A 14,075-nucleotide genomic window follows, 5' to 3' on the forward strand; every position below is an offset into this window, starting at 1 on the left:
CCCTTCTCAAAATGAGCATACAAATAACAACACAGCGTGTATCAAAGCCACAGTAGCTGTTTGGAAATAAGAAGGCTAGCCACTGGATGGCAGACCTCCCCGTCACTCCTCGTCCGTGCTGACATGCCTCCCCTGTGCTGAGTTTTGTGAGAATGAAATGCTGTTTTACTCCGATCAGCTCTTTCACATTGTAAGCCAGGGAACTCATCCTGTGTCATTGTCTTGAAAACCAATTCCATAACTCTTTCTTATACTGTTGGCACCTCAAATCAAGAATGAGCTGCAAAAAGTCCCTGCAGCCCCTGTGTGGAGCTTTTCATGTTCAAGATTGCAAACAAGACTGAAACACTGGGAATTACCTTGGACGGGAAGCAGATACGCTCATACAGAATTGACATAGATAAATATTGAAAATTGAGAATAACAATAAAGATGATTTACAAACCAGTAATCTCCAAATGGCCTGTGCTGCTACTCCCTTATTGCTGGGGGAAGATTGTAAAGGATGTACTAGATTGCTTAGTCTGCAACAAAGTAACTGAAGCAGGCAGTAGATCTCCTGTGTTTTCTGAAGTCCTGTGCAGAAATTATCATTTAATCATCCATACATGCATGGAACCTCACGTCGCACCTTGAGTACTATGTTCAATTTTGGGCCCCTCACTGCGAAAAGGACATCGAGTTGCTGGAGTGCATTGAGAGAAGAGCAATGAAGCTGGTGAAGTGGCAAGAAAACAAGATTTATGAGGAGCGGCTGAGGGAACTGGGGCTGTTTAGTCTGGAGAAGAGGAGGCTGAGGGCAGACGTCATTGGTCTTTACAACTGCCTGAAAGGAGGTTGCAGTGAGGAGGGTGCTGGTCTCTTTTCTCAGGTGACAAGTGATAGGACACAAGGAAACAGCCTCAAGTTGCAACAAGGGAGGTTTAGATTGGATATCAGGAAGAATTTCTTCATGGACATGCTGGTCAAGCATTGGAATGGGCTGCACGGGGAAGTGGTGGAGTCCCCGTCTCGGAGGGTATTTAATAGATAGATGTATGGATGTGACACCGAAAGACATGGTCTAGTGATGGGACTTGGTAGGTCAGGTTGACAGCCGGACTTGGTGATCTTGAAGGTCTTTCCAACCTAGATGATTCTATGATTCTATGTCCTAAGAAATGTTTTCCTCAACAAACCTGTACCCAGCCTCCTGGGAGAGAATGGCATGTCTGCATTGTGGTTCACAACAAAAGCCCCGACGTGTGTGTGATACAAAGCAGCCTGGACACTCCAGCAAGTGTGGGAAGCTGCTGCAGACTCAGGCCTTTAGGCCTACCCGGTAGCATGGGGGCTGCAGGAGTGGCTGTAGATGAGGCTCCTCACAGCCCCACATCAGAGCTGACCTTCAGCACAGGCAGACAGACCGCTGGGAGGGAAGGGAAAGAAACTGCAGAACGTGCCAGTGCAGTCAGGGCCCAGCCAGTGTGGTCCCCCCAAAGCCGACTCTTCTCTGGGCTGAGAGGACCCAGCTCCTTCAGCTGCTCCCTGTGTGTGTCCTGTGCTCCAGCCCCCAGCCAACGGGGTGGCCTCTACTGGAATCACCCCCAACATGTATGGGTCCTCCTTGTATCAGGGAGCCCAAAACTGGGTACAGTGCTCCAGATGTGGTCTTACAAGCACCAAAGAGAGGGAAATGATCACTTCCCTCAGCCTGCTGGCCATGCTTTTGCTAATGCAACTCTTTAGCAACATCTCTGCAAGGGCTTATGTCCACCAGGGCCACAGGGCCCTTTTTACACAGCTTACTTTCTGGGCAGCTGGCCCCCAGCTTACACCAGTGCATGGGGTTATTCCGTCCCAGGGCTTTGCCTTTGTCCTGGTTGATCTTCATGGGCTCGATGTTCATAAAGGCCAAGAGCAAGGTCCTGCACCTGGATCAGAGCAATCCCAAGCGCACATACAATCTTGGTGGAGAATGGATTGAGAGCAGCCCTGAGGAGAAGGACTTGGGGTGCTGGTTAATGAAAAAATCAACATGAGCTGGCAGTGTGTGCTTGCAGCCCAGAAAGCCAACCACATCCTGGGCTGCATCAAAAGCAGTGTGGCCAGCAGGGCGAGGGAGGTGATTCTACCCTTTTGCTCTGCTCACCTGGAGCACTGTGTTCAGCTCTGGGGCCCGCAGCATGAGGACATGGATGTATTAGATTGAGTCCAGAGGAGGCTCATGAGGGTGATCAGAGGGCTGGAGCACCTCTCCTATGAAGAGTGCTCCTACAGAAATATGAGTACACTGGAGTCCTGTTTCATTTGCTAATAACACGTTTATTCATTTTCTATTTACTTATTTCTGTATGACTGAAAGCTGAGAGAAAAATCCATCTCTGTTCTATGCATTTATATGAAAAATTAGAATTCAGAAAAAAAATGACTACTCCACAATATGAAGTATCAGGCAGCTCTGAAAAAAATAAATCATTAAGCAGATACCCAAGGAAGTATTTTGCCTTTTGATTTCTTAAGAGAACAACAGGTTTGAGCAGAAATGCACTTTAAGATCTGGAAGGCAGAAAATTATCAATAGCAATGCAAGATAGGCCTCAAAGCAATACAAGATAGGCCCCAAAACTAAGAGAAATATGTAGATAGCACAAAAGAGTCTGTTAATATTCCCTTTGTAAAATCCAAACCATATTGCTTTTAAAGAAACTACATTACCAGCATCTCACTGAATATTGTTTCTGTAAATGGGAGCTTTAGCCTGCAAATTCTTGTTTCACATAAGTCGTTCCTGTACATTTGCATCTGTATGGACTTGGATACATCTTCTTCCTTTGTGTTTTGCCTCCCTCCTGGGTGTCAGGAAGGCGATGGTAGGGAAGTCACTCGGTGCAGGTGCCCCAGGCTAGTATCCATGCTGCTTGTAATACTGGGCTCGAGCGACCACATCGTTGGCGTAGTCATCATGGGTAGTGCCAATGTCCATCCTTGCATAGCTTCGGACATTCCCAGCTCCGGCATTGTAGGCAGAAATCCCACCTGAAATGGAACACCGAAAGATGTCATGCAGACTTTAAACAAAACTCCACCCTGATGCATCCTGTTTTTGCTTGTGTAGGAAGCTTTCACTTATCAGGACTTTGGAATTGGGGATGTGGTGTTATCAGAGCTTCTCTGTCTTAACCAGGGCTCTGCAAAAGGCCTACATATATTGCTGCCTCTGCCAACACATTGTAAAGATACTGGGGGGTATGTTCACAGACACTTGCAGCTTGATGAATTTGCATCACCCACCTGGCCCAGCACAAGGCCTCCAGCTGCAGCAGGCTTGTTCACAACGCAATATAAGATCCAACAGCCTCATAACTTCTCACTCATTCTTGAAAACTACTGCTCTCTAAAGAGTGTTAAAACATAATCACACCTTGCACTGCACAGGGGCTTCCCTGGCTGCCAAGCAGCAGGCAGTTTTTCCATGTTGCATGACACCGTTTTGCAATCCCCAAATACCTCTTTCTCCCCATCAACAGCAACACAGAGAGAGCTGCTGGCTGCGTTCAAGCTACTCAGAGCTACTTATTAACTTGGGTGGTTGTAGGAGATTCTTTGTTGTCAGATGAGGAGAGTTTGACTCTTCTATAAATCAGATTTCAGCTGTATAAATATTTGCTGCATGGCACTGAAAACACAAAGAGGCTGCCACGTTAAGGAAAGGCAGAAACAACACAGTTTGCCAAACCTTGCCTTTTGCCTGTGAAATAAAAGCTCTGAAAAGCTAAGTGACACTCTTAGAAATGTAGTCATTGAGGAACAAAGGAACTTTGAAAGAGAAAACTTGCAGGACTAGTGGATGAGGGCCCCTGGAACACTGTCCTTAGGGACAGAAGAACTGATCAGAGCTGGCAACTCTGTAAGGACACTTCCCTTAGAGTGCAAGAGCTCTCCGTCCCCATGTAGAAGAAATCCAGCAGGGAGGGCAGGAAGCTGGGATAGCTGAGCAAGACTGAGGTGCAAAAAGGAAACGCACAGGCAGGGGAAGCAGGGACATGTGGCCTGGGAAGAGTACAGGGATGCTGTCTGGATGTTCAGGAACGGGGGCAGGAAAGCTAAGGCACAAATGGAACTGAGCTTGGCAAGGGAAGCAAGAAAATAACAAGGGATTCAATGGGTACATTGGCCAGGAAAGAAAGACCAAGGGGATTTATTCCCTCTGATGGATGATAATTGTAAGGAATAGTCCAGCAATTCGTGCCACTAAGGGGTGTGAAGGGTTAACATTGAGGCCTGGGTTTAGGCGAGAAGAGAACAAAGGGATTTCTTCAGAGAAAAACTGCTGACTTTGCACAGACGTGCAGTAACTTCTCACAGCCGGCCAAGAGACCACTAGATAAGGAGGAAGAATACGAGCCTCCCTGTCCGAGCGGCCCCCGAGAAACCAACATAGACTGATAAGCAGGTGCACCTGGGAGGACTTCGGATTCGGGAAACCAATTATAATAACCCTGCCTCTTCTAGAAGTAGTAATGAATATGTATTAGCCTAGGAGCATAAAAACCAGCCGCCTTACGTAACAGGTGTGCGTCCTGGTGGAGCAGAGACTCCCGGCGCACCCAGCGCTGTTTGCTTGCCTCTATTCATTTAATAAATTGTAAACTTTGATTGTAATCCTATTTGGGACTCAGTCATTTATAACAATAATGAAGAACTGTTAATGACACAAGAAGAAGGCTGAAGTACTCAACAACTCCTTTCCCTCAGCCTTCACTGCCAGTCAGGCTTCCCATGTCTCTCGTTTCCCTGAACCTGTAGGTGAGGGCTGAGGGAGCAAAGTCCCTCCCACTGTAAGCAAAGAGCAGGTTCCAGACCACCTGATGAAACTAAACAGGTACAAGTCTATGGGGCCTGATGACATGCCCTGACAGGGGCCCCGAGGGAACTAGCTGATGTAGTTGCCAACCCTCTCTCCAGTGTATTTGAAAAGACCTGGCAGTCAGGTGAAGTCCCCGGTGACTGGAAAACAGGAAATATCACTCCCATTTTTAAAAAGGGTAGGAAGGAGGACCCAGGGAACTACAGACCGGTGAGCCTAATGTGAACCTAATGAGGTTCAACAAGTCCAAGTGCAAGGTGCTGCACCTGGGTTGGGGCAATCCCAGGCATGAGTACAGACTGGGAGAAGAACTCACTGAGAGCAGCCCTGCAGAGAAGGACCTGGGGGTTCTGGTGGACAAAAGCTTGACAGGAGCCAGCAGTGCGTGCTTGCAGCCCAGAAGGCCAACTGCATCCTGGGCTGCATCACCAAAGGAGTGGCCAGCAGGGCGAGGGAGGTGATTGTCCACCTCTACTCTGCCACCTGGAGTGCTGCATCCAGGCCTGGAGCCACAAGCACGAGAAGGATGTGGGGCTGTTAGAGTGGGTCCAGGGGAGGGCCACAAAGATGATCAGAGAGCTGGAACACCTCTCCTATGAAGAAAGGCTGAGAGAGATGGGGCTGTTCAGCCTGAAGGCTCTGGGAAGACCTCACTACTGCCTTTCATTACTTAAAGGGGGCTTAGAAAAAGATGGGGAGTGACTTTTTACAAAGACAGATAATGATGGGACAAGAAGGAATGGTTTTAAATTAAAAGGGGAGATTTAGATTAGCTGTTAGGAGGAAATTCTTCACTCAGAGGACAGCGAGGCAGTGGAACAGGTTGCCCAGAGAAGCTGTGGGTGCCCCATCCCTGGAGGAGTTCAAGGACAGGCTGGATGGGGCTTTGGGCGACCTGGTCTGGTGGGTGGCATTGCCACCCATGGCAGGAGTGTTGGAACTGGGTGATGTTAAAGGAGATCCAGTTCCAACCCAAGCCATTCTATGACTCTGTGAAATCATTCAGTGTGTTCTTGTCCTAGACTTTTTCTTCTCTCCTGGACAAAATCTGTGGTCTGCACATTACCTTTCAGCTGCTGATCCTTTGTCCAGCTTGGGAACTTCTTTTGTATTGTCTTTATAAAATTGATAAGTATTGTTGTGCCCTGAGTGATATGGACTTCTCCATTCCACGTTCCCTGGGGTTTATGGCTTCTTTTGTCAACCTAGAAATATCGAAAAGTCATTTCCCTGTGGTAACGGATGACGTGTTTAGGAGGTTTACTTTTATTCATATGACATTAGTTTGTCGGGTTTTAGTGGAGCATCAACAAATACCTGCATTAAACCAAATCCATTTCCACGGTCACCCCAGCCGTTCTTCAGTACTTTACCAGCGTGAGATTCACGAGAGATGATGCCAGCAATCACAGCGGGCTCAACACACAGCTTTTCGCCAACTTTCTTAATGATTGTTTTGTATCTATCCATAGCTTGTAGGTCTCGTTCAGCAATTTTTTTTGAAGCTGAAACTCCTGTAATTAAAACCAAAAGTAAAGATGTCTTGTCTTCAGGAGGCAGACCATGCCTCTAGGTATTTTATGCAGGCTCAGCAGCCAGTGTGTGTCCAGCATTTTGAAAATCTGAAAGACTTGGGATTATTGTGCTACCATGGAAGAGAGCAATCTGGCAGAAGAGTGATACTCACCGCAATAGTTTAAGCCCTCTGGTTTTGCAGTTTTGCATGAAGCCCCGGTGGTGTCAATTCTGTTTACATTGCCGTAGCAATCCGTGCGGCCCTGGCAGGCACCTGAAAAGGTTGCATGGAAAGAGTTAAGCATCCAGCACCCTACATCCTGCACCTTGCAACTGGCACCCTGCACCCACCCCTCCCTCGGAGGTAACCCCTCCGGCAAGACTCGCAGGAGGAGCTGAGCATCTTCCTGGCCCAACACAGTTTGATGGCAACTAAGATTCTGGGGAGGGGACAGAGGGAGGTGTATTAATCTCCTGGGTCTGCTCGGGGGATGAGTGTGGTGGGGCAGTGTGCGATGCTGACTTACCCAGGAGGGCAGCAAGGCCCAGCAGCACGAGCATCAGGCTCATGGGGTAGTTCTTCTTGAGCACACAAAGCAACCTGCAAAATCAGAAAACAAGAGGAAATGAATATGTCTCACTGCTTGCTGAGTAAACACGAAGGAACTGTTTCTGAGCTGATGGGTTATTTCTCTTGGTTGGATGTGCAAAGCGATATTTAAATGCAGTCATGTCCCTCTGCTGGCTTGCAACCTCTCACCAGAGCCTTGGGACCTCTCATGTCTGCTGATGTTTCCAGCACACATTTTCTACACTGTCTTAGTAACTTCCTTCCAACCTCCTCCAGCTCCAATATTTAATTCAGAAAAAAATAAAATGAGTGATGTTCAGTGCTCTTCGCTGCTGTGCTCCCACCATGAATTCCCTTATTCTGTACCCATAATCTAAGCAAACCACCCTCATGACATCATGTCAGCTTTGCTGGAGTCTTCAGAGGCTTTATATGCAGAAATTAGCACTTGCAAGCTACACTTTGTCTAAATTATTGTGGATGACTATTTCAGGGTGAGCTGTACTCTGGGAGCACCCGCTTCCCCTCGCTGGCTGCTAAGGGAACCAGGGGAGATGGGCTCACATGTGGATAGGAGCCATCTAAATTCAGGTGAGATGAATCTGGGTCTAGAGGACAAATCTTCTTGTCCTTATGCAAGCAGAAATCTCATGCAGCAAAAACCTGCAGCCTCTGGGCTGCTGAGGAGGTGGTATTGCTGAAGGGAATAAGAAGCCCCCCTCACCCGAAGTGGTATCTTACCTACTTTTCTTCAGCTCAGCTACTGCCACAGGTCTGAGGTCTGGGGAGGTTTAATATATAGGGTGAGCTGCCTTCCGTTCTGTGGTAATCTGACACTGTGTTGAAATGCACTGGGCTGTGGTTTTGTAAGGTTTAACAGCAATTTTCCACTGTGAACAGAACCTGTTGCACTATAAACATTGGCATGGTGGCAAGTACGTTCTTGGGAGTGGCATTTCCCAGATGTCAAAAAGAAAAAAAAAACACCTTGTTTTTCTCTGGGTGACTCTTGTGTTTCACAACCTATTCCTGGAGGGAACCACAGTGAGGGCTGAGCATCCACCTGTCATGCAGGTGTTTGTCCTGGTCCCATCCTGGTGTCCTGGGCTGTGTCCATACTGCTCGAGAGCAGAGCGCTGGGGCTGCCCCCTGGCTCAGGGCTGGCTGCTGTGCTTCTCCTGACAAACTCCTTACCGGCCCCAGAAAGACCTCTCTCTCCCTCCCTCCATTCCCCAGACACATTTCTGCTTTCCCCACCACTTCAATTGCTCTCTGAAACCCCTCTCTTCTCCTGCCCCACCTCTGTCCAGAGCCAGTTTTGGGGAGGTGCAGCCCTTGGAGGAAGAAAAAGGATGCAGCAAAGCTCAGTGGCCAAAGGTGTTGTGCTATAGCCTGTTGGGCAGTGGTGCGGATCTCCTCATAGCAGTGCCCAAAATCAGAGAATCACAGAATCACAGAATGTTTTTGGGTTGGAAGGGACCTTAAAGACCACCTAATTCCAACCCCCTGCCATGGGCAGGAACACCTCCCACCAGACCAGGTTGCCCAAAGCCCCATCCAGCCTGGCCTTGAACACCTCCAGGGATGGGGCATCCACAGCTTCTCTGGGCAACCTCTTCCAGTGCCTCACCACTCTCTGAGTAGGGAATTTCCTCCTAATACCTAACCAAAATCTGTCCTCTTTTAGTTTAAAACTGTTACCCCTTGTCTTATTACTACATTCCCTGATAAAGAGTTGCTCTCCATCTTTCCTGTAGACCCCTTTTAAGCACTGGAAGGCTGCAGAAGAAAGAGTACCGGCTTCTGTGGCTTCTGTTTTTTTTTCTTTGGAGGCTGTGGTCAGTCTCCAAAGGGTGTGTAGAAAGTGCAGTGAGGACATCTTGGGCCAGAGATGACCAACTGTATTTGTGGTGGGACTGATGAGTTCTGCCAGTGCATTTCTTCACAAGTTGCCTTCGCTGGTACACAGTGATGCAGTGAGCATCACTCCACCTCCCAGAGCACATCCTGGACACAGAGCCACTGCATGGTGCTAGCAGCGGTTAAAGGAGCAGTGTGCTGCTCCCCCAGGTTTACATTTATTGTTCCCTTGTTCCGTAGCTGGTGAGTGCTTAGGGGCCTGGAAATTTTGCTCAAGAACATTGTTATTGTAACATTATCTTTTTGAAATGTCACAGAAGGAGAAGCTGATAACGAACAAAGGACTGGGGATTTCTACTCTCTTTTAGTTGGAAAGAACAAGGTAAATAACAATAAATTGACTATTAATTAATTGCTGTGGTCCTGGGGCTAGCCGAACCTCTCTTTGTGCCTTGTCTATGCCTTCTCCAAAGGATCCCTCTCAAGCCCCATGATTTCACCTTTCCCAGAGGTACCATGCTCCCATGGTGGGATCACCATGATAATGTGTCAGCAGTGCCTTCCCAGCCACTCCGATCTGCTCTACCTCTGCAGTTTACTCCCTCTGGTAGCCAGAGGAATGCCATGATAAAAAACAACCTTCTTAAAAGGTTGCATATTTAGCTCTAAAAACAAAGTCCAGCTCCTGCACCCTTTTTTGCTGCAAGGGTGCGTTACCTGCTCATGGTCAACTTGTTGTCCACCAGGATAGCCAGGACCTTCTCTGTGGAGCTGATTTCCAACTGGCTGGTTCCCAGCAAGTACTGGTGCACGGGGCTTTTCCATCTAACTTGGCACTGCCTATAGTTGAATTTCATGAGATCCCTGTCCAGCCTGTCTGTGTCCCTCTGACCAGCAGCTGTGTCCTGCTAAGCACCTATGGACTTGCTGGGAGTGGTCTCTAGTCCAAGTTGGGATTGAGGACACTAAACAGTCCAGGCTACAGGATTGGTTCCCAAAGGATGGCACGAGTAGCTGGAAACCAGCAAGACTTTGAATTGTAGGGCATCACCCTTTGGCCACAATGGTCTGTCAGTTCTTCATCCTCTGTATAGGGCGACAATGATCTTACTACTGAAATAGCTCAGGTATGTGGCACTGTGGCCACCTACAGCACATATAGCAAGGGTCTCAATGATCCAGTCAATAAATTGTGTTCATGAACTACCAGCAGGCAGCTCTTAATTTATCACAGCAATCGTATGGGAGAGGCGACTCTGGTTCACCCAGAAGTCAGACTGATGGGCACTGGGTCAGACCTGGTACCAGCTACTCTTTAATGGTATGTTGCCTTCTTCACCTCTTAACTGAGCAGCATTCGTTTTCCCCTGCTCTTTTTGTAGGACATCCTTCATCTGCTGGAGTCCAGGTGACCACTACTGAACTTCCTTGTCTTGTGTAATGTCCATCAAGATCTGCCACAAGCTGTCTGCTCACGTCCTACTTTGGGACACGGAGTGGAATTTAAATATTAATTTCTATATTATCCTCCTATTTCCCTGTACCCTAACTTGTGCCATTCCAGGAGCCGGCATGTGGAAAGGTTTAATTTCAGTAATTAGGAACTTTCAGCACTAGCTGAAAATAAAAATAATAAAAATAAAAATAGAAAACCTACCTTTGTGGGCCTTTAGGTACAATAGGTGGTTGTACTAAACTTCTTCAACATGGTGGTAAATTGAGTTATGGCTGAATCAACTGAGGTTTGGCTGAGTAGGCAGGGAAATAATGAAATAACAGCTGGTTTAAAGGGCATAAATGGGACCACCAGCAGGGGTATTTTCTCCACACCTGCCTGGCAACAAGAAGCCTTTGCTGTTCTTCAGGAGGCATGGTGCTGGGAGCAAGGGCTGCAGCAGGGCAGTTTGCAGGGGTGAAGGCCCAGGAGAGTCCCCGGTCAGCTTCACCCTCAGCACCCAGGCTTGTTCCTGCTCTTGAGAGTTTCTCCTCTATTGCTAATTAGCTCAATAAGGGTTAATTTAGAAATGAGTGATCCTAGTTACGCCTTCAGGGGAGAAACTAGACTTCTGCAAGCTTCCCAGTGCAATTAAGCCCACTTAGGCTGTGCAGGAGGATGGGAGCCACCCCGTCTATGACAGGAGGTGGGAGGCTCTGGGTGCCAGGAGGCCCCTGGTCCTGAGGGGAAATGAGGGGGGCCGTAAATAGGGCCTGGAGCACCATTGAGGTGGGAGAGGTAGGCAGGGGGCATGATCCTCAGTGCAGGGATGAGATGGTGGCTTAGAGAGCCATGTGAGGAGCCTGGGGAGCTTCAGGGACAAGAGGAACCAGCCTAAGAGGGGTGGGCTCCACCTGAGCTGTAATGGAGCCAGGCTGCAGCTCTGGAGGTTGGGAAGGTCATGGAGGGACATTTAAACCAGAAGCTGGGGAAAGCTGGCAGATGCAGAGGAATACCCGATTTGGACTGACGGGATCTCAGAGACTTGGTGGAGGCTAGAAAATCCATGGGATACAGCACTGCCAGCCTGCCAGCCTTACAGGAATGAGATGTAGTGGTGGAGGAGGGATGCCGTATATGAAGGATACAACTGTAGCACCATAAAAATATTTCATGAAAAGTGAGGCACCCTAAAATCCCGTGGGTGGAAATCCCAGACAATACTAAAAAAAATGTCATGGTTCGACTGTACTATTGTCTCTCTATGAAGACAACGCTGGTCAGTGAGATTGGAGAAGCAGCAAATACAGGACAGTGGTAAGAGCAGGAGCCTACGTGTAGGCTAGGCCAATGCCTTGTCAGGGTGAGATACAGAAACAGAATTTGTGGTGGCAATAAATCAGAAAGAGATGAAGTGGAAAATGAAGGTCATGTTCCCTCAGTATGAGAGTTTCAAGGAAGCCAGTTAAGAAAACTGAGGCAAACATTAAAAGCAACAGTGCCTACCAAAAAGGAACAGCCCCAAACCAGAGAAGCCCGTAAGCATCCTGGAGGCTGTTCAAAAATAAACTTGTTGGAAGCCCACTTTGAGGGTCTCTGCCTCTCAACAAGGATGTAGACTAGGAGGAACCTGACTAGAATCAACAGGGGAATGGTACAGCCCTGTGATGAGGGGGGATGAAAGAGGCTAGGGGATGAAAGAGGCTGGAAAGCAAAAATGTTGGTCAACACATCCTGCAGCATAAAACCTAAGGGGCACTGAGTGAAACCAGGAAGAGACCAGTTTAAAACAGGCAAAAGGCAACATTTCTTTCTGCAGTAGAAGGTGGACTTCTGGGCTGACAGCACTGACACTTTCCCAAAATGACTGGATGGATTCAGCAGCATCGTACAGAGTGGATGTGCATGCCTTCCCCAGGCAGCATCTTCTGCTACTGCTGCTGGAGGCAGACCTGTGGGGTGCCCACGAGGCGTTTCTCACATTCATCTGACATCTCCAGCTGAAGGAAGGGCCAGTGTTGCCCTTTCTGACCTGTATAAACATGAACTTGTTTCTACCAGGAAGAAAAATCGTAAGATGAGCCTAATATTTTGGGGTGTGGTTCTGCGTGTGCAACCACAAAAAAGCTCAGACAGGGGAACAGGTTCTTAGCTGGGAAATCCCAGCCCAGTTTTTCAACAGGCAGCAAAGCAGAACAAACAGCTTTTCAGATCTGCATTGCTGTGGTGGCATTTCCCATTGTTTTATGTCTCTTGGAGAGAAGACGTGGACATGTAGCCCAGATCCATCCAAATCCAGCATTCAGAGTCAGCCACCGAAGGAACCTGCACGCCCACATGGCTCACGGCTCTGGCCCATGGGGAGTTGCTTTTGGCAGTGTTTTCTTGCCGTTTCAGCTGTTCCTGTGTTGGTTGCTCACTCTGCCTGGTGTCCATGGGAGTCCATCACTGCAGCCCCAGGCTCTAGGCAGACCTGTGCCTGAGCCGTGGAGGGGTCAGCCCACACCACCAGCAGCTTAGCCAGGGGATGAGGGAGAAAACTTGACATGTCAGGTGTGCTATTTATTATAAAAAAGCACATTTAAATACTCTTCTCAAGATTGGTAGCAGAAACAGTGCACAAGATCCTAACAAAGAAGCTCTTGCTTACTTGTCTGCAATTTATTGTCTTTCCTATTTGCTGACTGTGGAGTCTAATGGCCTGAAAAAGGTCTTTCCTTCACCTCGTGCATTCCCCAGATCTACAGCAGCATGGCATACACACATTTTAAATACAGGTCTTGTTTGTTCCTTAAAACGTTCAGTGAACGTTGCATTGCTTCACTGCCCTTAGAATATTTTTGAAATAACCGACACAGACCTGTTGCCAAACTCAACACTACTTTCCTTACACTCTAGGGGAAGGGAAGGATGTGGGTCATTGCCCTCCTTTACTTTTGCTTGTTAGAAAATTAAGACTGTCATTTTTTCTCTTTTCTGAAAAAAAAAAGGTAAGTCTAATTCATTTTTTATTATAGGCTGTACGTTCCACTTGACTTGCAGTTTTCCCGATAACATTCTTGTTGGTGCAACACATCCAAACACCAAGCCTCACTGATGCTGACTTCAGAAGAACAGGGAGGAGAATTACCCCAGGTGCTACATTCACTGTGCTATGATAAAAATAAGTCCCCCAAAGGCATTGTCCCTCTTTTTTTTTGTTCCCTTCTCCCTTTTCCTGGCATCAGCTCATTGGGTTTCCACAGGAATGCCCCAGCCCTTTTCACGGGATGGCCACCTGCCTGCTCCTCCCCTGCTTATGCCTGTGATAAAGCTCCTTGAGTGTTTTGCAATTGTGTTTACTCAGTTTCAGTACTTTGATTCCTAATGGGTTTCCTTAGTTTTTAACCTTTAGTAGAAGTGCTTGTGTTCCCTCTCAGTGTGGTCTTCACCCACAGTTTGATAGCTCTAGTCCAACATTCACATCACAACCACAAGTTGTACATAAATCTCTGCAGGACAGACTTGTGCGGCTCTGCTTGAAACATCTCACCAGTTTGACCAGAAGCTGCTGATAACTTCTCCAAGCAGCGATTTTTGTTCTTTTCTTAAGGCCCTTGACATATCAGGGTACTTCACAGATCACTGGTGAAAGCCTTATTGAGCTCATGATATGGCACAACCGCAGCGTCTCTCTTGGCAACTTACCCAGTGAGATAAGGTCTGTGGTTGGTTTGAGGCACTTTATTCCTGGCAAGCTACACTGCCAGAGCCCTCCTGACTGCTTCTTGATGCCTTGTTGTCCCCCAGGTGCTCACAAAGTGATTGTTCAATCCTTTATTCCAGTGTCTGTCCAGGTGCTGCAG

General features: G+C 47.8%; 1 protein-coding gene across 2 annotated transcripts; it reads right to left on the bottom strand.

Annotated features, from left to right (window-relative positions):
- Positions 1-2,283: 2,283 nt before the first annotated feature.
- On the bottom strand, positions 2,284-7,783 carry LOC308187497 (lysozyme g). Of its 2 annotated transcripts, none has more exons than XM_080575545.1 (6): positions 7,677-7,783; positions 6,892-6,965; positions 6,537-6,638; positions 6,167-6,363; positions 5,916-6,054; positions 2,284-3,018 (listed from the first exon to the last, which is right to left on the bottom strand). In XM_080575545.1, exons 2-6 carry the CDS (start codon positions 6,932-6,934, stop codon positions 2,885-2,887), a joined length of 615 nt encoding a protein of 204 aa, XP_080431671.1. In that variant the 5' UTR covers positions 6,935-6,965; positions 7,677-7,783; the 3' UTR covers positions 2,284-2,884. The 2 variants fall into 2 exon arrangements, with proteins under 2 accessions (XP_080431671.1, XP_080431672.1); XM_080575546.1 differs by having other exon boundaries at positions 7,681-7,770.
- Positions 7,784-14,075: the final 6,292 nt, after the last annotated feature.

The sequence above is a fragment of the Anser brachyrhynchus genome (genome assembly GCF_964034855.1).
Source record: "Anser brachyrhynchus genome assembly, chromosome: 1".
NCBI lineage: Eukaryota > Metazoa > Chordata > Aves > Anseriformes > Anatidae > Anser > Anser brachyrhynchus.